This window comes from Miniopterus natalensis, chromosome 18 (genome assembly GCF_054644295.1).
Source record: "Miniopterus natalensis isolate mMinNat1 chromosome 18, mMinNat1.hap1, whole genome shotgun sequence".
Taxonomy (NCBI): Eukaryota; Metazoa; Chordata; class Mammalia; order Chiroptera; family Miniopteridae; genus Miniopterus; species Miniopterus natalensis.
In genome coordinates, this window is record NC_142098.1 from 35,648,268 (window position 1) to 35,670,719 (window position 22,452).

Below are 22,452 nucleotides of genomic sequence, written 5' to 3' on the forward strand. Positions count from 1 at the left end.
TCCAGGCTACAGCCCCTCCCAGTAGCCCCCCAGCTCAGCTTCGGGTCTGGGGGCAGATAGCAGGCAGCTCAGCCCTCTACAAGGTCACGAGGAGATTATCGCTGAGCCTCGCTGAGCCTGGGATCCTGCCTTGGCCATGGGCCCATAGGATCTGTCAGCAACCCTCTACCAGCACCCAGTCTCTCCCCACCCCCTCCCATCACCATCCCAGGACACTGCCTTCCCCATCTGCCTAGGCCACCAGACTGGAGCTTCACTCCCCTACACACCGCATCCAGTCAAGCCAGGACCAGGGCTTCTGCACCCTAAATCCCAGCCAGCTCCCACTCTGTCCTCCAGAGACCTGACTGTGACCACCCCCTGTTCCAACCTGTCCATGGCGCCCACCAGCCCACAGGAGAGAGGTCAGGGCCCACAGCTTGTTCATCAAAGCCGTCAGGACTAACTGTCTCCTAAGATCTGCTGGATCTTCTGAGAGACAGAGACCGAAACATCCATAGGGCTGGGGAGTAAGGCCCAGGAAAAGAGACAGGTGGAGATGACAGGGAGAGAAACATATAGGAGAGCAGGAGCTGGAGGGACAGGGATGGCGAGATGGACGCAGAGATAGACACAGAGATAGAGGGAAATATGGCAGAGTGAGATGGTGAGAGACAGATAGGGAGAGACACCGAGCATCACAGAAAAGAGATAGTTTGAAAGATGCAGAGACACAAGACAGAGAGAGGCAGAGGTAAGGATGGAGAAAGATGCAGAGACAGAAAATACTGACTCAGAGAGTCTGCGATCCTAACACATCAACTTGGAGATAGGAACCCAGAGAGATAGACTCAGCTGGACTCAGCAGAGATAGTTCAAAAGATGGAGACATTGCATGAGAGACAGAGAGACATAAATATCCAGAGAGGGAAACAAAAGTCATAGAGAGACACGTGCAGAGAGACTCAGAGACACAGAGAGAAGGACAGACAACATTAAGTGATGAGGGAGAGAGACCAGAGATAAAAGTAGCCACAGAGATACAGAGATGGAGAGATGAAGAGATAGAAAGAGACAGAGAGACAAAACAGAACAAGACAGACACAAACAGAGACCCAGACAGATCGAGAAACAGACAGACATAGTAAGAGACAGACACTTGGAAGGTTGGACAAGCCCAGGGAGAGGAAGAAAGAGACAGAGGGAGACACACAAAGATAACAAGATGCAGAGACAGAAGGGAGTGACCCACAGATACGGGCACAGAAACAGAGAGAGAGAGAAGCGCAGACTGACCCAGATGGAGACCCTCAGGGACAGACACCCAGCAGCACATGGAGCCAGAGCCGGTGAGGCCAATCGGCAGAGATGAGGCTCACGGGTGTGGGAAACACCCAGAGCCAGAGAGGACCCCCCCCAGAAACACAGGCTGAGACCCCTGAGCCAGCCCCCTGCCCAGAGACACAGGGCAGGGTGAGGGTGGGCTCGGAGGGCCGGTGTCCCCCTGTAATTCCTTCTCGCCCGCAGTCTGGTGACTCTGACAGCTATCGTGTCGCCACCTCGCAGGACAAGAAAGATGACAAGAGTTCGCCTAAGAAGAGCAAGGCCGCCAAGGAGCGCCGGGACTTGGATGACCTGAAGAAGGAGGTGGCAATGGTAAGGACCCCCCTCCCCCAGCATCCAGAGCACCTTCCCCCCCCTCCCAGGCACCACACTCACATGCCTGCCCCCCCCCCGTTCCTCAGACCGAGCACAAGATGTCAGTGGAGGAGGTCTGTCGGAAGTACAACACGGACTGCGTGCAGGTGCGGCGCGGGCCGGGGGGCGGGGGCCGGGGCCAGGCCTGCTCAGGGAGGGTTCTGTGTGAGTCCTGTGCCCCCAGGGTCTGACCCACAGCAAAGCCCAGGAGATCCTGGCCCGGGACGGGCCTAATGCGCTCACGCCGCCGCCCACCACCCCGGAGTGGGTCAAGTTCTGCCGCCAGCTCTTCGGGGGCTTCTCTATCCTGCTGTGGATCGGGGCCATCCTCTGCTTCCTGGCCTACGGCATCCAGGCGGGCACCGAGGACGATCCCTCTGGGGACAATGTGAGTGTCCTCCATCCTGCCCTGCCCAAGGCCACTTCTCCCTGTCCCTTTAGACTTTTCGAAGCCCACTCCCCTCCTTTTTCTCACCTAACTTTCACAATCATCCCATGAAAGAACTGGAGAAGGTACAAGGGAAACCGAGGCTCAGACAAGCCAAGTAACTTACCCAAGGTCACACAGCAGGACACATAGCTAGATCTCCATCCCAAGACTGTGTCATCTCAACGGCCTTGGGGACATACACTACCAGGTGGTCATGGCCTGAAAGATACCCAAAGAGAGAGTGTACTCATGCAGAGACCCAGGCACACACCCCTACGGATCTGTCAGGACCCATCCACCAACACAGCGGACACACACAAGGACAGTCTCAACAGACAACATGCCCATAAACAGTGATTACATATAGATTCCTGCCTGCACACACACACATATACACATATGCAGAGTCAATGCAGTCACACTTGGATCCGGTCACATGGCCACCTAGTTCAGACACACAGGTACAGAGAGACAGACTGATGGAACTCAAAGACAGACACAGAAGTTCAAACACACACAGAACTGCAAGCGGACAAATATGAGGATCAAGCACAGACAGACAGTATTCCCATAAATTAAAACCTAAACAGGAAGACAGACAGAGATTCCCACATAGACTCAAACACAAACAGTCCAGTAAATTTAAAGCCAGACACGCAGACAGCCAACACACAGACAGACACATGGACAGGCAATAGTACACTCCCAGATTCTCTAACACAGACAGAAAGACAGACAGATAGATGCACAAAACAGAGAGATGGACAGACCCAGACACCCAAACACATCCATACTCAGAAAGAGGGACTCAAACACAAAGAAGCAGACAGTCTCACAGACGAGAGACTCAGACACACAGACCTTCAAATGGACACAGCCCTGGGGTCAGACACACAATTACAGACCCCCACTGACACACAGCTCCCTTCCCAGATTCCACAACCCGGGTGGGGCTGGGAGCGTCTGGGCAGCCGTGACCCTGCCTCTCCCTGCAGCTGTACCTGGGCATCGTGCTGGCAGCCGTGGTCATCATCACCGGCTGCTTCTCCTACTACCAGGAGGCCAAGAGCTCCAAGATCATGGAGTCCTTCAAGAACATGGTTCCCCAGGTGAGGGGAACCCAGGAAAGGGCCAGGTGGGGGTGGACAGGTGGGTGGGGACTCTGCCAAGTGACTCCAGGCAGAGAGAGTCCAGGAGGTGACTCTTTTCCATCCCACCCCAGCAAGCCCTGGTGATCCGGGAAGGTGAGAAGATGCAGGTGAATGCTGAGGAAGTGGTGGTCGGGGACCTGGTGGAGATCAAGGGCGGGGACCGAGTCCCAGCAGACCTTCGGATTATCTCAGCGCACGGCTGCAAGGTGGGCCTGGGGCCCAGCTCTGCCCTTCCTAGAGTTGGCCCAAGAGTCCGGGACCCCAGCTCCTTCCTCCCTCAGACCCAGCTGTCCATGCTCCTGGTCCCCACACCTCAGACCCAGGAGTCCAGGCCCCTGGTTTCCTCCTCCCTCAGACCCAGGAGTCCAGGCCCCCGGTTTCCTCCTCCCTTAGACCCAGGAGTCCAGGCCCCCAGCCTCTCCTCCATCAGACCCAGGAGTCCAGGCTCCCAGCCCCTCCTCCATCAGACCCAGGAGTCCAGGCTCCCAGCCCCTCCTCCCTCAGACCCAGGAGTCCAGGCTCCTGTCTCCACTCCTCAGACCCATAGGTTCCTTAGACCTTAGCAGGAAGCCCTGTACCCTCCCCATCTACAGGAGCCGAACCTCTGGCCTTTCAAACACCACTCACCCACCCAAGCACCCAGGCTTCTAGCTGTGACCTCAAGGGACGCAGACTTCAGCCCCAGCCTCCTCTGGACAAACAGCCCCTGATCCCAGGCCTGGGGCTAAGCCCTCTCTCCTCCGCACCCACCCCCAGGTGGACAACTCCTCCCTGACCGGCGAATCAGAACCCCAGACCCGCTCTCCCGACTGCACACATGACAACCCCTTGGAGACTCGGAACATTACCTTCTTTTCCACCAACTGCGTGGAAGGTGAGGCAGGGTGTGGTGGGGGCACCAGGCTGGGGCAGGGCTGGTCCAGATGGGCATGTACATCAGGGGCTCAGGTCCTTCTGAACCTCACTGAGCGCCCCCTCCCCCACCTCAGCTTAATCCTCTCTGGCCCCACAGGCACGGCTCGAGGGGTGGTGGTGGCCACAGGGGACCGTACTGTCATGGGCCGCATTGCCACCCTGGCTTCAGGGCTGGAGGTGGGCAAGACGCCCATCGCCATCGAGATTGAGCACTTCATCCAGCTCATCACGGGCGTGGCCGTCTTCCTGGGGGTCTCCTTCTTCGTGCTCTCCCTCATTCTCGGATACAGCTGGCTGGAGGCTGTCATCTTCCTCATCGGCATCATCGTGGCCAATGTCCCAGAGGGCCTGCTGGCCACTGTCACTGTAAGGCCCGGACCTCTACAGTGGGTCTGGGGGAGGGAGGGCTGGGGGTCCAGACCCCTGGGTCTGAGGGAGGAGGGCCTGGAGCTTGGATTTCAATGTTGTTGATCAGGGTAATTTGGGATTAGGGGCCGAGCCTCCTAAATCTTAAATGGGGAGGGTCCTGGGACTCCGAGATCCTCATTAACAAAACAAACAAAAATCTTGAGAAACACTCAAGGCATAAAGGGCTAACAATCCCATCACTTTTTAAAGTTAACTTACAGATTTTAGAAGTGTACAGTAGTGGTGGAAAATCTAAAGAATACATTAAAATAGTTTAAAAATAAAACAATGGCCCCCTTCCCTCCGCCCAGCCGGCAGCCCCGTGGCGGGATCCGCTCTCTGCTCTCCTCCCCGCAGGTGTGGGCACGTTGCAGCGTGTTAGTAAGCTTTCACGCACGTAGAAGGGACCGTCCTAGGCATACTAGTCTTCCCCTTGATCTTTGACTTCATATATCAACAACGTTTTCCATTTTAGCATATTCGAAGCTACTCTGGGTCAAAGGCTGTTCATTGACATAAACATATAATACACATACACAGCATTGCACATGTGAATGTACAGCCTGAGAGCCTGGGCAAATGAAACACACGCACATCGGCTGCACCAGCCTCAAGTTCCCCAGAAGCCCCTTCAAGACCTCACCCAGCCCCTACCCCCACCCCCAGGGTAACCCCCACATGGGCCCTGCTGAAGTATAGTTTTTTTCTGCTTCATATCAGTTGGAATAATTCAGTGGGAACTCTTGTTACTGGCTCTTTTTTGCTGACATCATGGTGGGGTGTTTTTTTCTTTTTTTTATTGATTTTTAGAGAGGAAGGCACAGGGAGAGAGAGAAAAAACAACAACATTGATATGAGAGAAAAACATTGATTGGCTGCCTCCTGCACACCCCCAACTGGGGATCAAACCCACAATCCGGGCATGTGCCCTGAGCGGGAATCGAATCGATGACATTTCGGTGCACAGGAAGACACCTAACAATTGAGCCACACTGGCCAAGGCTGGACATCATGTTTCTGAACTTCATCCATGCAGTTCCCTGCAGCAGTAGCTTGTTCTTTTTCACTGCTGTATAGTATTTCATCTTTATTTCACAATCTATTTATATTCTCCCTGGGCTGAGCAATGGGCTGTTGGCATTCATGTTGTTGGGCCAATCCTGCCACCTGGCTCTGCCTGTGACTTGCCTGTCCTTGTGTGCCCAAAGGTGTGTCTGACACTGACAGCCAAGCGCATGGCCCGGAAGAACTGCCTTGTGAAAAACCTGGAGGCTGTAGAGACCCTGGGCTCCACATCCACCATCTGCTCGGACAAGACAGGGACCCTCACCCAGAACCGCATGACAGTTGCCCACATGTGGTTCGACAACCAGATCCATGAGGCCGACACCACTGAGGACCAGTCAGGTGAGAGTGGGGCCTAGGAGGGGACCAAGGGGGCCTGGCCCCAAGATGTCCCCAGCTGTGACACATGCCTTCTCCAGGAACCTCGTTCGACAAGAGCTCGCACACCTGGGTGGCCCTGTCCCACATCGCCGGACTCTGCAATCGGGCCGTCTTCAAGGGTGGTCAGGACAACATCCCTGTGCTCAAGGTGGGTCTGGCCGCTCGCCTGGCCTTGGCCTTGCCGGTGCCCATCCCCGCTGCTCTGCCCTGATAGCCCTCTCTCCCCAGAGGGATGTGGCCGGCGATGCCTCCGAATCGGCCCTGCTGAAGTGCATCGAGTTGTCCTCCGGGTCTGTGAAGCTGATGCGGGAACGGAACAAGAAAGTCGCCGAGATCCCCTTTAACTCCACCAACAAATACCAGGTACGCGGGGCTCTCGCAAGACCGGCCTGGACCTCACTTTCCCTATGAAGCCTTAGTGGTCACCTCTACCCCACTGCCCTGCTTTCCCCAAGCCCTAGGCAGCCACTCATCCACTTTCTGTCCCTTGGGTTCGCCTGTTCTGGACTTTTCACATAAAAGAGATCCTATGGCCTTTTGTGTCTGGCTTCCTTCACTCAGTGTGTTTTCAAGGTTTCTCCATGCTGTAGCGTGGATCAGTGCTTCATTCCTTCTTATGGCCGAATAACCTTCCGTTGTATGTGTGGACCGCAGTTTGTGTGCTCCTGTTGGCTACCATGAATAACGCTGCTGCGAAGGCCATGTTACAAGTTTTTGTGCGCGTGTAGTTTGCATGTCTCTTGCGGGAATACCCAGAGATCGCTGGGCCATATGGTAACTCTGCATTTAAACTTCTGGGAGCTGCCAGACTGGTTTCCAAAGTGGCTGCACCATTTTCCATTAACTCACATTGTTTAAAGGACCCTCTTGGCTGCTGTCGGGGGAAATGCTATGGGGCAGGGAAGGCCAAATGGGGGTTCGGCGTGGAGGCTGCTGAGATGTTCCACGTGAGAGATGGTGGTGGCCAGACAGGGTCCCTGGATGTGGGAGGTGAGAAGAGAGGAGAGTCTAGGTGTATTTCAGAGGTGAGCCGACCAGATTTGGTGATGGATCAGATGTGGGATAAGAAGGGGTCGGGGGAGCAAAAGGCAGGGAGAGAGGCCCATGTCTTATTGGCAGCCGACTTTTCTGTGAAATACACAGAGGGGCAGAAGTTCTGTGGTACAGAGAGACAGAAACAGGCAGAGGTGAGCAGAGATCTCTGCAAGAGTCTGAGAAACAGACGATCTCTCAGGTCGAGATTTAGACAGCACCCTCTGGGGAAGCTGACTGTGCTGGCGCCCATGGCTCTGGGCAGGGCTGGGGCCCTCTGCCAGCCTGCGTGGGCAGCTTCCAGGCCCCTGTGAGATTCAGGCACACCCACCCTCTGCTCTGTCCACAGCTCTCCATCCATGAGACCGAGGACCCCAACGACAACCGGTACCTGCTGGTGATGAAGGGCGCCCCTGAGCGCATCCTGGACCGCTGCTCCACCATCCTGCTGCAGGGCAAGGAGCAGCCGCTGGACGAGGAGATGAAGGAAGCCTTCCAGAACGCCTACCTTGAGCTTGGTGGCCTGGGCGAGCGTGTGCTGGGTGCGCACCACGGGTGGGGCTGAGCTGGGCAGGGGCAGGGGCAACTCCGGGAGCAAGGAGGGGGTGATGCTGCCCAGAGCTGGCTCAGAATAGGGCCTCCCACAATGCACACGAATGAATGAATGAATGAATGAATGAATGAATGAATGAATGAATGGAGATGGGATGGCATCTTTAGGAAATGAATGTTGGCTGACTGTCCGGCCAGCTGGGAGATGACTGCTGGGACTGGAAGGCCAGGAGCTGTGGGGCAGGAGGCCCGGAGGCCCGAGGCTGGAGCCCTCATGCCCCGCTGGTCTGCCACAGGTTTCTGCCATTACTACCTGCCTGAGGAGCAGTTCCCCAAGGGCTTTGCCTTTGACTGCGACGACGTGAACTTCACCACAGACAACCTCTGCTTTGTGGGCCTCATGTCCATGATTGACCCGCCCCGGGCAGCCGTCCCCGACGCAGTGGGCAAGTGCCGCAGCGCAGGCATCAAGGTGTGGCCTGGGACCGCTGGGGGGGGTGTGTGTGCAGGGCCAGTGCCCCAGGGGCCAGTGTAGAGGCTGGACCATCCCCAAACAATGCCCACAGGTCATCATGGTCACAGGCGATCACCCCATCACAGCAAAGGCCATTGCCAAGGGCGTGGGCATCATCTCTGAGGGCAACGAGACTGTGGAGGACATTGCTGCCCGGCTCAACATTCCGGTCAGCCAGGTCAACCCCCGGTGAGCGGCGCCCAGCTCAGCCCTCTCCCCTAGACGGCTGCCGGTCCCCCTTCCTGCTGACTCAGCGCCTGGTTCTGTTCCCCCTCCACGCGCGAGGACTGGCAGGCTGCTGTGTCTCCACATCCCAGCTTTGCACTCATGGGCTGTGTGACCTTGACCAAGCCGTGCAGCCTCCCTGAGCCTCGGCCTCAGAGCATGGTCCGTCCTCTGCCTCTCCTGTCCGCGGGTCTAGTCTGCCTGGCTCCCTGTCCATCAGTCACTGCACACGTCCTGACCACTCTCGGCTCTTCCCAGGGACGCCAAGGCCTGTGTGATCCACGGCACCGACCTCAAGGACTTCACCTCCGAGCAGATCGACGAGATCCTGCAGAACCACACCGAGATCGTCTTCGCCCGCACATCGCCCCAGCAGAAGCTCATCATCGTGGAGGGCTGTCAGAGACAGGTGGGCTGCGGCGGGGTCCCGCACCCGAGGGGCCTGGCCGGGCCTCGGGGCGGCCTCCTCACCCCCTCTTCCTGCAGGGGGCAATCGTGGCAGTGACTGGGGACGGCGTGAATGACTCCCCCGCTCTGAAGAAGGCCGACATCGGGGTAGCCATGGGCATCGCCGGCTCTGATGTCTCCAAGCAGGCAGCCGACATGATTCTGCTGGACGACAACTTTGCCTCCATTGTCACCGGCGTGGAGGAGGGTGAGTGGCCAGGTAGCCCTGGAGACCAGGGATCGGGCCCTCAAACCAGTGACCTTTCAGTGCATAGTACGACGCTCAGTCAACTGAGCCATGCGGGTCAGGGCTGGGGCCTGTTCACATTTATTCTGATCACCAAAGTAATGTGATAATTATATAAAATGTAGAAAAACATGAAGAAGAAAGTTAGAATCACCTGTAATCTCACCATCCAGAAGTGGTCACTGTTGGTGCCGTGGTCTCTCTCTTCCAGTTTCCCTCTCCCCATCTGAAATGTCCCCGGTGTGGAAAATAATGCACAAGAGAGAATTCAAAAAGGAAAGCCAAGCCTAAAGTGACAAATTAAATGCCCTTTCCCTTGTCTCCTACCTCCCAGAGGACACTATGGTTAACACTGTTACCTCCCCACCCAGGCATCTATGCATATGCAATACACAAATGCGTGTTCACGCCTTCCAGACATCTACTGGGATCCTACCTTGTGCATCACACAGGGTGCTGGACATATAGCTGTGAGCAGAGCAGACATGGTGCCTGCCCTCAAGGAGCTGGGAGAGGCAGCCTTAAGTTCACAAATAAATACATAATTGCAAGTTGCAACAAGAGCTAAGAAAGCAAGCAGGGTGCTGTGACAATAATGGAGGTCCTTCCTACCTAGAGAGGGTGGACAAGGAAGGCCTCTCTAGACTGACAAAACCAGTTTAACTTCCAGGAAGGGAAGTTCCAGGTATACCCCAAAGCAGGGTGAACAGCATAGTGGACCCCGCTGCCACCATCGCCCAGCTGACAGTCACAGCTCGTGCAGATCTTGTTCCCACTCCCCTCCCCCACCACACACTCTAGATCACGTTGAAGCACGTTTCAGTCACCGTTTCATCCATAAATATTTTAAGATGAGGTACCATTAGTTTGTGGAGAGCAGTGCGTGCATTAGAGGGAAAGGGAACAGCAGGGGTGAACACGTAAGCATCTTATCTTCACACAAAGGTGATCAAACCATCCATACCTACATGCAGCCTGCCTTCCTGTTCCTTCTTCACGACATGCCTTGTTGCTCATGTCTCTTAGCACAGGAGAGAAGGTAGAGGGAGGGGCTGGCTGAAGTTGTCTTTAGTTTCTCTGTGCTTTCTACACGCTGTACTGATAGAATTTTTATTGGGCTGTGACACGTACGGTAAGGTGAGCAGCTCGATGACTCTTACGCATGTCCACATCCATGCAGCCACCAGACTCTGACTAGGAGAGCATTTCCAGCCCCGTTAGGGTTTCTCCAGGTCCCCTCCAGTCTGTATCCCCCCTCCCAGAAATAATAGCTATCTTGACTCTTGGCACCATAGATCACTTTCAAATCTCATCTAAATGGAATCGTGTACTATGGACACTTTTGTATCTGGCTTTTTTCACTGTGTGACATCTGTGAGATTCAGCCATGGAGGTGGGTGACACAGCCTGTCGTTTTCCCCGCTGAGTGGTATTCCACGGTATGGATGGACCAGTTTACTTACCCACTCCTATTGATGGGCACCGGGTTCAGTTCTGGTTTTTGCTCTTGTGACTAAATGCTGTGATGAGCATTTGCACTTGCTTTTTGGTGGGCATAAGTACTGATTTCTCTTGGGTATAAACCTAGGAGCAGGATTACTGGGTCAATAGGGAAGGAGATGTTTAACTGTAATAGAAACTGCCAAACAGTCTTCCAAAGTGGTGGTATTTCAAGAACGGTTGGCCAGGGACGACATGGTTAGGTGTTTGTGTGGACAGGTGGGCGGGTGAAGGGATGGATTAGAAAGGATGCGGGAACTGGGCAGAGAGGGGACAGAGGGAATAGGGTGCCATGTGTGGGCACCTGAGGTCTGAACCTGTCCCTGCCACAGGCCGCCTGATCTTTGACAACCTGAAGAAGTCCATCGCCTACACCCTGACCAGCAACATCCCTGAGATCACACCCTTCCTACTGTTCATCATGGCCAACATCCCGCTGCCTCTGGGCACCATTACCATCCTCTGCATCGACCTGGGCACCGACATGGTGAGCCCCCAGCCACACCCAGGGCCCTGGGAGGGTAAGGCCCCTCACTGCCCTGCTCACCTGGCCTGTTCTGCCCAGGTCCCTGCCATCTCATTGGCATATGAGGCTGCCGAGAGTGACATCATGAAGAGACAGCCCAGGAATCCACGCACTGATAAGCTGGTTAACGAGAGGCTCATCAGCATGGCCTACGGGCAGATTGGTAAGGATCTGGGGACCCTGCCTCAACTACAGCTAGATGCCCAGGACCTAGAGCAGTGCCTGGCTCACTGTGGGCACCCAGAAACCTTGTGCTGAGCGAGTGGAATATGAGTAGGACTTGATGCTGGAGGTTTGGAAGGAGAGGCTTAGAGATGGGTGATGGTCACCATGGTGGGGCTGGCACAGGTGGAGGACAGGCCGGGGTAGGGGGCAGCGCAACCTGGGAGCACATGGGACACCGAGGAGCAGATTAGAGTTGGCCTCAGGCTGCTCCCCCATCTCCATGATGGGAAAGATAAGACCAGCCTGTGAGCTCTGTCAGGGCTGGAGCGAACCCCTTCGCATTTCTCTCTGCACCCCCAGCCTGCTGCTGCAGGTGATGTGAGCTGAGCCTTAGAGGTGCTGAGCTCCCCGTCACTGGGAGTGTCCCAGTAAGCAGAGGCTTCATGGCGGTGATCAGAAGCCTGGGGAGGTCGTTCTTGCATACAGGGGCCCATAAGACTCAAGCCCAAGGGTCCTCAGGGATTTCCTGATGTTCAGGTGGCCTGGGTCAGGTGGGAGGGAACCAGCAGGTTATCCATCTGGAGAGAGCCCTCTCCCCGAGGCTTCTGTCCCAGACGACCCATCTCAGGCGCTCCCCACCAGAGTGCCCTCTGGGAGCCCAGCGCCTGCTGATGTTCAAGCAGGACTGAGGTGGCCCACCTTCCTCCGGGTGGGGTCACAAGGGGCCCCAGAGGCGCAGTGGGCTGGCTTTCAGCCCCAGCCAGAGCTGCCACTCATCTCCCTCCCCCCTCCCAGGAATGATCCAGGCTCTTGGCGGCTTTTTCTCTTACTTCGTGATCCTGGCAGAAAACGGTTTCTTGCCCGGCAACCTGGTGGGCATCCGGCTGAACTGGGATGACCGCACCGTCAATGACCTCGAGGACAGTTATGGGCAGCAGTGGGTGAGTGGGGCTGGGCCCCACAGCATGGTCGCATCCCCCAGGCAAGCTGTCCTGCTTCCTACGACGGCCCTTCTGCCCCAGGTCCACGTGAAGACCTCGCTGGGCACTCAGGGCCTCCCAGTGCTCTAGGCCCAGCCTGTCCTGGGCCTGGTGTCCCCCGGCCACACTCTCTGCCCTGTTAGGCAAGACGCCCCCACTGCTTTTTCCCCCATCTCTGTCCCTTCAAAGTTCACTGGCCTCCATCCCCTCAGGAGGCCTGTGGGGTCCTTGACCTCCTCTCACTTCCCTCCATGTGAGAGGTGTTCCCCAGTCCCCAATTGATGACTGAGGTCTCCATTGACCTCCCCTTCCTGGTACATCCCTGACTTCCCAGGGGACTATGAGCCTAAGACGGGAGACAGTTCTGCGGTCCTGGGGGACCGCCTCAGGACAGAGTCCCTGCTCTGCCCGGGGCGCAGACAGGGAGCCTGGGGCGGCCACACTGGCTGCGTCCAGCGCTCTGGTCCTGGCTCTTGCAGACCTACGAGCAGCGGAAGGTGGTGGAGTTCACGTGCCACACGGCCTTCTTCGTGAGCATCGTCGTGGTGCAGTGGGCCGACCTGATCATCTGCAAGACCCGCAGGAACTCGGTCTTCCAGCAGGGCATGAAGTGAGGGCCGGGCTGGCGGTCCTCTGTCCCCTCGGGCCCTTCCCTTTATCCGTTTTTGCCTCTGAGTTGATTTTGTCTCCAGTGACCGTGTGTGTGTGTGTGTGTGTGTGTGTGTGTGTGTGTCTCACTGGTCCCTCTCCGATCTGCTTGACCTCGTCACACCCCTGCCTGCCTGTGTGCTTGTCACTGTTTCTATCCTGCCTTTATCTTTCATTGTCGCCGCCTGCCTGGGTCTGTCTTTGCCTCTCTCTTTTAGTCTCTGTCTCCCTGTGTCTCTGTGTCTGTCTCTCCGTCTGCCTTGGCTATGCCTCTGTCTCGTGGGGGGGTGAGGGCTGCCTGGGTCCAGCCCTGCCTGTGCCTCCAGGAACAAGATCCTGATCTTCGGCTTGTTTGAGGAGACGGCCCTTGCTGCCTTCCTTTCCTACTGCCCTGGCATGGACGTGGCCCTCCGCATGTACCCTCTCAAGTGAGTGCCCCTCCCCTCTCCCAGGCCCCCCCACCACCTTCAGGATCCCACCAGGAATTTTCCCAGTGGGCATCCTCACAGGCCCCACCTCTCCCAGTGTCTCTTGAAACGCCCTTCTTTGTGTCCCCCACTGCAGTCCCTGTTTTGATGCCACCAAATCTCCCCCGTCCCCTGTGGGACATCCTCACAGTGGGTGCTCTCAAGACCTCAGTCCGCAGCCATGGCCAAGGCACCCCTTGCTTGTGGGCAGGAGAGATCAAGGGAGAACCCCCCTCAGCATGGCCCCTCCTGTCTTCTGGGACTGCCGGCTGTCCCCACGCAGGCCCCACACTGACGCCTCCTGTTGTCCCGTCTCCGCAGGCCCAGCTGGTGGTTCTGTGCCTTCCCCTACAGCTTCCTCATCTTCGTCTATGACGAAATTCGCAAACTCATCCTGCGCAGGAACCCCGGGGGTGAGGGGCCAGCGGGGCAGAGGGACGGGGCACAGAGGAGCCTGGGGGGACGGGCAGGCCCAGTGGGGGTGGGGCGGGGCGGCACCCCAGCCACTTGTCTGATGCTAACCTCACTCCGTCTCCCCGCTTCCCTTCTGTGTCGTCTCTCTGCCCCTTCCCACCTCTTCTCTCCCTGTCTCCCTGGGCCTCCTCGCCATCTTTCCACGTGTGTCTCTCTCCTTTCTGGTTTCCTTCTGTGTCGCACACTGTCGCTCCATCTTTGTGCTTCTCTCCATGCCTGTCTCTCTTTCTTTCCTCTCCAGGTTGGGTGGAGAAGGAAACCTACTACTGACCTCAGCCCCAACGCCTCGGCCATCTCTTCCCTGCCCCCAAGCCCAGGGCAGCCCCCTCCAATCCCCCCCATTTTGTATTCTCTGGGGAGGGGCCCTGTCTCCCCATGGCCCCCATCTTGGCCCCACCCCTTCTCTCTCCCCCCACCCCTCTGGCTGGCTTCTCTCCCCACCCCACCCCTGCCCCCGCCTCTCCCCTCTCTTTTCTGTGTCTCTGGTTCTTTCCCTCTCCTCACCCCTACTTCCCAGCCCCCTCCCTGGGTTCTTTTTTACTCCCTCTCAACGTCCCCCCACCCCGGCTGATGCCATCTCTGGTTCTGGACAATTATCAAATATATCAGTGGGGAGAGAATCAGTGTGTCGTGCTTGCTTTCTGGACGGGAGGTGTGGGCGGGAGGGTGTCCCCAGTGCTGGCCCACGTGGCCGGGGGCTCACAAAGCCAAGACTGTGGACAGGCACCAGCTTGGGAGCCGCGGAATCTCAGGGTCATCGAGTCATGGGTTTTAGAGGAACTAAAGTTAGAATGAAAGCAGCTTGAATTCACCAGGCGATGGGATTATGGGATCAGACTGGGGGAGAGGAAGAGAATCAGACTCGGGATCCTCTATTAGACTAGGACCCAGGGAGGTGGTGACAGTGACAATCAAGATGATGTTGATGGCAGTGATTCACTGAGCATCCACTCTGTGCTCTGCCCTCTTCTAAACTCTATGTGTATAAACATATTTAATCTTCACAGGTATGAGGCAGGGAGAGGGAATGTGACTTGTTCAAGGTCACACAGCTGAGAGGTGACAAATCTGAGATTTGTAGAGGCTGTGCAAGCTCTAAGTCACTGTGCTATTCTCTCTCTTTTTAAATTGATTCTAGAGAGAGGAAGGGAGAGAGAAAGAGAGAAACATTGATGTGAGAGAGAAACATCAATTGGTTGCCTCCGGCAGGCACCCCAACCAGGGATCGAACCTGCCACCTTTTGGTGTACAAGACGACACTCCAACCAAGCCACACTGGCCAGGGCTCTCTCTCCTTTTATTGAGATAAACTTTCATACAGTGAAGTGCACAGATCTTAAAGGCACAGCTCAACAATTTAAAAAATTACATCTGCCCTGGCTGGTGTGGCTCAGAGGGCCTCTCCAACAATGTCCTTGCCTCGGGGCCCCACCGTCCATGGCCCATGCTGCCCAACATCTCCAGGCCTTTGCCCGTTGTGCCCGCTGCTCAGAACAAGTACTGGTGGGTTATGGAGTAAAATCACTTTCATTGAGTTCCTATAAGGAAATCCAACAGCTCTCATAACAAGAGTCAACCCCAAATTTCCCAAGGTTGGCCAGGGAGGAGGCAGCTGCTGGACCTCAGCCTCCAACTCTCAGCTCCCCAATACTTATCTTCCTCTTGGGGGCTCTTTTACTGGTGACCCCTGCTGCTCCCATCACTTTGAACTCAGGTGCTGCTCCCCCCTTAACACTCTGGGCTACATGTGCACTCAGTGTCCTCCTTTGATTTCCTGAAGCCAAGTGGGAAATCTGAACAGGATTCTGCTAAAAGCCTGGGGCTGGTAAATAGAAACAGCCCATCTGATCTTCAAAGTGTGTCTCATTCAGCTTCAGTTTAAGACCCCCCTCTGGGGGCCTCCCTGCCTATTGCTCCACTAGCCCCTTTGGCAGGGGAGTGTCCCCCACCTCCTGGGAGTGCCCTCCAACACCCTCCTCCCAGCTCCTCCTGGGTGAGCGCATGGATAGAGGCCTCTTAGGGTGCAGTCGCTTCCTGCCTCCCCAGATCCTCCTGCCTCGTGCCAAGTCAATCGTGAAGTTTGTGTCTTGCTCCCTGGCTGACTGGCTCTTTGCCACCTCAAAGCCCAAACCCAAAAGGGACATGGACCTTGAAAGACAAGAGTTGGGGAATCCCACATGGGAATTCCCCTTCAGCCCCTCCCAGCCCTCAGTCCAGGCTTCCTGCCACTTCCCCATAGGTGCCGGGGCTGATCTGTGCACCCCTGTAGAATGGCCATCATTTCCCCACAGCTCACCCAGAGGGGGTGGGGCAAAGACAGAGAAACACCGCTGTGGGAACTAGGGAAAAGAAAGGCCCCGGTCTCACACGCCAGCCACACTTTGGGACATCCAAGGGGCCAGCAGCCCTTAATGCATTACAGTTAAGTCTGAGAAGGCTGAACTCTAGAAATAATCATGACATTCATACTAGAGCAGCAATAACATCCACTACCATTTATTGAGCAGTTACAAAGTACCAGGACTCAAGCACTTTACATGAACCGTGTAAATGAATTATCATAACCCCACTGAGTGGTACTATCAGGAGCCCCACTGTCCAGATGAAGACACTGAGGTTCGGGAAGCTGACGGGGTCAATGCAGCCTGGATTTTCACCTCTGACTCCAAAATCCCAGTTCTTTTGGTTACAAATTCCTCTTAAAAATTCTCAACCCTTCTTTCTTTCCTATTCACGGGGGGGGGGGGGGGGGGGGCAGGGGGCAGGGTGTCTCTAGGTTCCCAGTTCTAATCCGTTCATCCCTGGGAGCCCAAGGGTTGGGGGGAGATTTGCTCCGCACCTCAGATACCCCTTCCAGCAGCCATGGCCCCTCACCAGCCTCTGCCTCTTGAGGAAGGAATAAGATTTCCGTGAATTCTCTACAGTCCCTCTATTCAAAACGTAGTCTGTGCACCAGGAACATCAGCGTCACCTAGGAACTTGTTAAAATGCAGATGAATGGGTCCCACCCCAGATGTGCTGAATCAGTGTTCCCATGAAGCCTCCAGGTGTTTCGTATGCCCCCTAGAGTCAGAACGGCAGCTCTACACTGTCCCCACCGTACCCGCAAAGGGAGAGAGTACCTAACACCTGCTTCTGCCTTTGGAGCCCCCTTAGCGGCGACTCGTGAAAACCTTCCCGGCGCCGCACTCCCGGCTCCTAGAACTTCAACTCCCACAATGCCCAGAGGCGCTCGTCGTCCCTTTACCCGACTACATTTCCCAAGATGTTTTGCGAGCCAGACAACCATCATGGCGTCCACGCTCCCCGCCATAATAGAAACTACAACTCCCACAATGCTCAGCGGCAGAACTCGGGTCCCCAGGGGCTCCGGAACAGCGCCACGTAGGCTCGGCTGGGTGGGGCCCCGCTCCTGAGGGGCTGGCGGGGTCTGCAGGACCCGGGGATAGTTGTAGCGGTTCTGCTCCTCACGACGCAGACATGGCAGCCGAAAAGGACCAGCAGAAGGATGCCGAGGCGGAAGGGCTGAGTGCCGCGTGAGTAGACCTGCTGTAGCCCCCCACCCCCAACCCCGATCGGGAGTCCTGGCCCTCCGGCCCTCCTCCCTCCGGCCCCAGGAACCCAGGCCCCCAGACACCAGAGTTTAGGCCCCTGGCCTCTTCGAGGATTCTGGAGTCTGGGCTCTCAGCCCCCTCTTCCCCTAGGATCCAGGAGTCTTGCACCCTTACCCCCCAGAACCCCGGAGTCTGGCCCCCCTCAGCCTCCTGTGGCTGGGGGTCCGGCCTCCATCGCCGTCTACCCCTGACCTGGCCTCCCCCACCAGCACTCTGCTGCCGAAACTGATCCCCTCCGGAGTGGGCCGTGAGTGGCTGGAGCGGCACCGCGCAACCATCCGGCCCTGGGGCACCTTCGTGGACCAGCGGTGTTTCTCGCGACCCCGCAACCTGGGCGAGCTGTGCCAGCGCCTCGTACGAAACGTGGAGTACTACCAAAGCAACTACGTGTTCGTGTTCCTGGGCCTCATCGTCTACTGTGTGTGAGTGCCTCTCCGCCCGCCCCCGCCCTACCGACCAGGCCCCGCCCCACCGACCAGGCCCCGCCCCCCAAGCCTTGCCTGTGGGCCCTGCCCTCAGCAGCCAGCCCCTCCCCTCACCGGCCAGGCCCCGCCCCCATGGGATAGCTCTGCCCGTCTTTCACCCAAGGTCTGGTCCCTACTTCCCAGTCAGCCTCGCCAGTGTGACCAAATGGGACCTGAACTTGGCTAGCCTCAAGGACATAGCCTGCCATCCGCCTGTGTAGAAGGTTAGGGTCCCCCTAGCTGGGCCAGCCCCGGCTACCTGACCTGTGCCTCCCTGCCCTCCTCCAGGGTGACGTCTCCCATGCTGCTGGTGGCCCTGGCTGTCTTCTTTGGCTCCTGTTACATCCTCTATCTGCGCACATTGCAGTCCAAGCTTGTGCTCTTTGGTGAGAAACCCCCTGTGCAGATGGATCCCTGAACCCTCAAATCTTGGTCTTTTGGACAAAAGCCTTAGACCCCAAACCCAAGTCTACCCATGTCTAGATATACACCAGATCCCCCAAACCTTATCCCTTAAAATCTCAGACTCACCAGATGTTCCCACCTAGTCTCAGCTGCCCGCATTTCTGTTCCCCAAACCTAGAATGAAATACCCGGGAACCCACTCTCTACTTAGTTCCTGTCCATTAAACCTGTTCCTCCCCTTACCCTCCTCCCTAACCTCTTTGGGGAAAGCATCAGCTGCAGATACCCACACGGGACACCAGGTGGCGATCTTACTCTGCCTTGGATCTGTCCCCATCCCTGTCTTGTTTCCTGGGGTGGGATCAGAAGGTTCTTGGGACTTCCCAGAGAGGGAAGCTGAGGCCCTGTGGCTCATGTGGTCCCAGACTGACACCAAGCACTACTGGGAAGAAAGAGGCCCCTAAGTCCCCACCCAGGGGATGCTCAAGGTTTGGAGTGGGGACAGGGAGGAGTTGGGATCAGATAAGTAGGTAGTCTTTCAAGGGCCTGCAAGTTATGCACATGACAAAGGTGACCTGGTGGGGAGGCATGGTGGGCAAGCACAGGGCGTGGAGGGAGTGCCTGGAGCACAGCCACAACCTGGTTTCAGCCGCTGCCGCCCCAGGGGCCTGCACACCTGTTCTTCCACTCTGCCACAGGAGACCAGAAATCTGTACTGTTCCATGAAATCATTTGGTTTCTCTGTCAGCCTTAAGTAAAATTCTTGGGGAACGTTGTGCAGACTCAAAAAACATATTTGCAGGTCAGACTTAGCCCTTGGGCCACCAGTTTGAGACTCCTAGTCTACAGGAGAGCAGGTTGGAACAGGAGAGACCTAGTCTGGGGGAGTGGGGGGAGCTGGGAGCTTCCTAGAGGAAGTGGGTTAAAGGCAGGGGGAGGGGCCGAGGAAGGTGTGCTGTATTCTGGCAGACAGTGAGGATACTGGAGAAATGGGTGGGGCCTAGACTGGAGGGCCTAGCGTGAGGAGTTTGGGTGATCCTGAGGCTCCCAGAGCTTGTGACACCAGACTGTTGGGGGCATCCAGGGTTACCCTGGGAGAGGGCACGCATTTCTGAACAGCTGCCCCAATGTCACCTGCCCCCCAGGCCGAGAGGTGAGCCCCGCCCATCAGTATGCCATGGCTGGTGCTGTCTCCTTCCCCTTCTTCTGGTTGGCTGGTGCAGGCTCTGCTGTCTTCTGGGTTCTGGGTGAGTACAGGGTCTGGGTAGTCGGGGTGGGTGGTGGGGGCCAGGTGAGGGAGCAAGGCCCTCGACTGTCCATTTTCCTGCAGGAGCCACCCTCGTGGTCATTGGCTCCCATGCCGCCTTCCACCAGATCGAGGCCATGGACAGGGATGAGCTACAGATGGAGCCAGTGTGAGGTGTCTGCCAGCCTCCAGAGCCAGCTGCCCCATCCCTGTCCTGCATGACTCTCCAGCCAAAGGCCCCCTTCCCATCATAAGCCCAGGGAACCAGCTTTGGAAATAAAGCTGTTGTAGTCATCATTCAGCACATATCATACTCTCCCAGGATCTTTTGTGGGTCTGTATGGGCTGATGCTGGGATACTATGGAGACCGAGGCAGAGGGGGGCCCTGCGGTGGGGGGAAGACAATAAGATAAATAATTAGAATATGAGAGCATCGCCAATGGTGGTAAGTGCAAGGAAGAGAAAAGAATTGGGAAGGGAGACCATGCTAGGAGGACTCGATGCACAGCTGGACTCACAGCTGCGATTTATTATCAAATGATACAAAGCTAAGTCAGCAAAGGATAAAGGCACATGGGGCGAAGTCAAGAGGAAACCAGGCACAAGTGTCCCAGAGTCCTCCCAGGGAAGTCACACAGGACGTGCTTGCTTCTTCCAGCTGTGAATTGTAACAACACGTGTGAACTGCCTGCCAGAGAAGCTCCTTAGGGTCTCAGTACCCCGGCTTTCTGTTGGGGGCTGGCCACATAAGTACCCTCTGTCCAACAGGGACCAGAATTCTAGACTCTCAGGAAGACGGGGAGTTCCGAATGAACAAAACCATTCGCACAAACAGTTTAGCTATGCGAGCCACTCTTACCAGGGCATGGTGGGAACTGTCCTGAAATGCAAGTCCCCAGATGCCAGCCAAGGCCAACTACACAGGCAGGCCTCGGGACACCTCTCAGGCCTGCTATGTTAACTGCATAGAGAAAGTTCTGGAGATGAGTTACAGTTTAAAGAAGGCCTCGCTGGGCTGACATTGAGTCAGGGAGCACCTGCAAGCCCTTGGGAGGAAGAATGTTCTGGGCAGAGGGAGCAGTGTGGGCGCAGTGTGTTTCTGGAGGTTTGAGGAATGGTGAGGAGGCCGGTGTGGCCAGAGTAGATGAGCTGGGAAAAGTGGGAGACTTGCAGGCTTCAGTGTGGGCTCCAGTTTTACTCTGAGTGAGGTGAAAGGGACACGAATTGCTTCTCATTGCAATGTGAAGACTGTCCTGTGGACAAGGGTATAAGATGTCTCAATAACTTTTTATATTGTTTATGTGTTGGAAGAATAATGTGTTAGATATACTGGTTTAAGTTGTTTTCTCCTTTTTAATTTACTTTTTATAACTGGTTAAGTAGCAAATATAAAGTTACACTTGTGACTCGAATTCCGTTCCTACTGGACATGCTGGCTAAGGTGCTGGGGAAACATCAGAGCCACAAACAGACAAGGCCCTGCCCGCTCAGGGCTCACATCCAGTGGGAAAGGTGCAATACGCGGGCCAACCACCAACAAGAAAGGCTCAGTCGTAAGCACTCCGAAGCCAATAAAATGGGATTGAGAGAGGCTAGAGTAGTGGAGGAAGGGCAGGGCTCACTTAGGGTGGTGAGGCAGGGCCTCGCTGGGCAATGAGGGGGAGATTGCCCTTGGAGGTCTGGGAGAAGAGTATTCTAGTCAGAAGGACCAGCAAGTGCAAAGGCCCTGAGATTGGACCTGCTCAATGACAAAGCCATGTTTAGGAGTGAGGGGACAGCCTTAGCGGACAATGGTGGGCAGGATGTTGGGGGCCAGGTCATGCAGGACCTGCAAATCCTGGTAAGGTCTTTGAATTTTAGCTTAAAGTCATGTGGAACTATGGAAGGGTTTGAGCAGGGGAGGGACAGGTTCAAGTGTGAACACTAGAAATACCCCTTTGGGATGATGTGGGGATGGGCTGGAGGGAGGGCGACCAGGGAGGATGGTACAAGCTGGGGAAGATGAGGCGGAGACATGGAATGAGGAGAGACAGGAAAGGTGGATTCAGGAGGAGAAGGGTCAGGACTTGGCGACTGAGCCGAGTGGGAGGGAGCAGGCAAGGATGACCCGGTTTTCAGGCCTGCAAGATGCAAAGGCCAGGCGGCCTTGGTGTCTGGGTTCACACCTACACAGTCATCAGGGGTGCACTTCCAGAGGCAGCCACCAGAGGACGGGAGCGTGCTTCCTCCAGACCTCCAAGGAGTGAGCCAGAAACGCTCTTGTCCTGGGAGGTGACACCTGGGGTGCTGGAGTCCCAGAATCAGGCATCTGGGTTACTCTGAGGCCAGTGTCCCCATCCCAATTTGGGTGTAGCAGGGAGCGTTTTGTTTGTTGATTCAGATACCAGTGTTCCTAGGGGAGACCGCGTCTCCATACCCATAGAGGTGGGTGGTTGTGCTTCCAGTTCAGGCTGCTGGGCCTGGAGTGGTCATGGTCAAGTGATTTGTTGGTGACTGAGACTGGGGGCCCAGGGACCTGGAACTGAGATCACGGAGGCAAGCAGTCAGCAGCCTGGGGCTAGCGGGCAGTGGGGGCTTGAGACTGAGTCCAGAGGCCTAATCTGGGGGTGACTGACTACAGATCTCTAATTCTGATGTTGAGTTATTGAGATGCTGAGACCAGAAGATTCCATACAGGGTTGTCAAGACTCGGGGTCCATTTTCCCTTTCATCCCTGCCTGAATGATGCTGGGGTTGAGAGGTTTGTGTGGGGGTAACAGAAACTGGAGGCTTGGTGTCTTATCAAGGAGATAGAGACCAAAAGTCTGGTTGTCAATTTTGGTGACCAAGGCTGATTGGGAGTGACACATTAGGGATCTGGTTGTTGACTTCATGATTAAAGAGCCTGTGGGCCCAGTTTTGGGTTGACAGGGCAAAGG

General features: G+C 56.1%; 2 protein-coding genes across 2 annotated transcripts; both read left to right on the plus strand.

Moving 5' to 3' along the window:
- The first annotated feature begins 1,313 nt into the window (after nucleotides 1-1,313).
- On the plus strand, nucleotides 1,314-14,074 carry ATP1A3 (ATPase Na+/K+ transporting subunit alpha 3). Its single transcript, XM_087827434.1, has 23 exons — nucleotides 1,314-1,328; nucleotides 1,507-1,635; nucleotides 1,725-1,784; nucleotides 1,862-2,065; nucleotides 3,103-3,216; nucleotides 3,330-3,464; nucleotides 4,015-4,132; nucleotides 4,271-4,539; nucleotides 5,790-5,988; nucleotides 6,066-6,175; nucleotides 6,256-6,390; nucleotides 7,409-7,601; nucleotides 7,908-8,083; nucleotides 8,178-8,314; nucleotides 8,609-8,759; nucleotides 8,837-9,005; nucleotides 10,877-11,031; nucleotides 11,110-11,233; nucleotides 12,031-12,176; nucleotides 12,695-12,825; nucleotides 13,190-13,291; nucleotides 13,652-13,743; nucleotides 14,046-14,074. Exons 1-23 carry the CDS (start codon nucleotides 1,314-1,316, stop codon nucleotides 14,072-14,074), a joined length of 3,093 nt encoding a protein of 1,030 aa, XP_087683560.1.
- Nucleotides 14,075-17,232: 3,158 nt separating this feature from the next.
- Nucleotides 17,233-20,946, plus strand: RABAC1 (Rab acceptor 1). Its single transcript, XM_016209179.2, has 5 exons — nucleotides 17,233-17,340; nucleotides 17,628-17,840; nucleotides 18,171-18,268; nucleotides 19,433-19,534; nucleotides 19,618-20,946. Exons 1-5 carry the CDS (start codon nucleotides 17,285-17,287, stop codon nucleotides 19,704-19,706), a joined length of 558 nt encoding a protein of 185 aa, XP_016064665.1. The 5' UTR covers nucleotides 17,233-17,284; the 3' UTR covers nucleotides 19,707-20,946.
- Nucleotides 20,947-22,452: the final 1,506 nt, after the last annotated feature.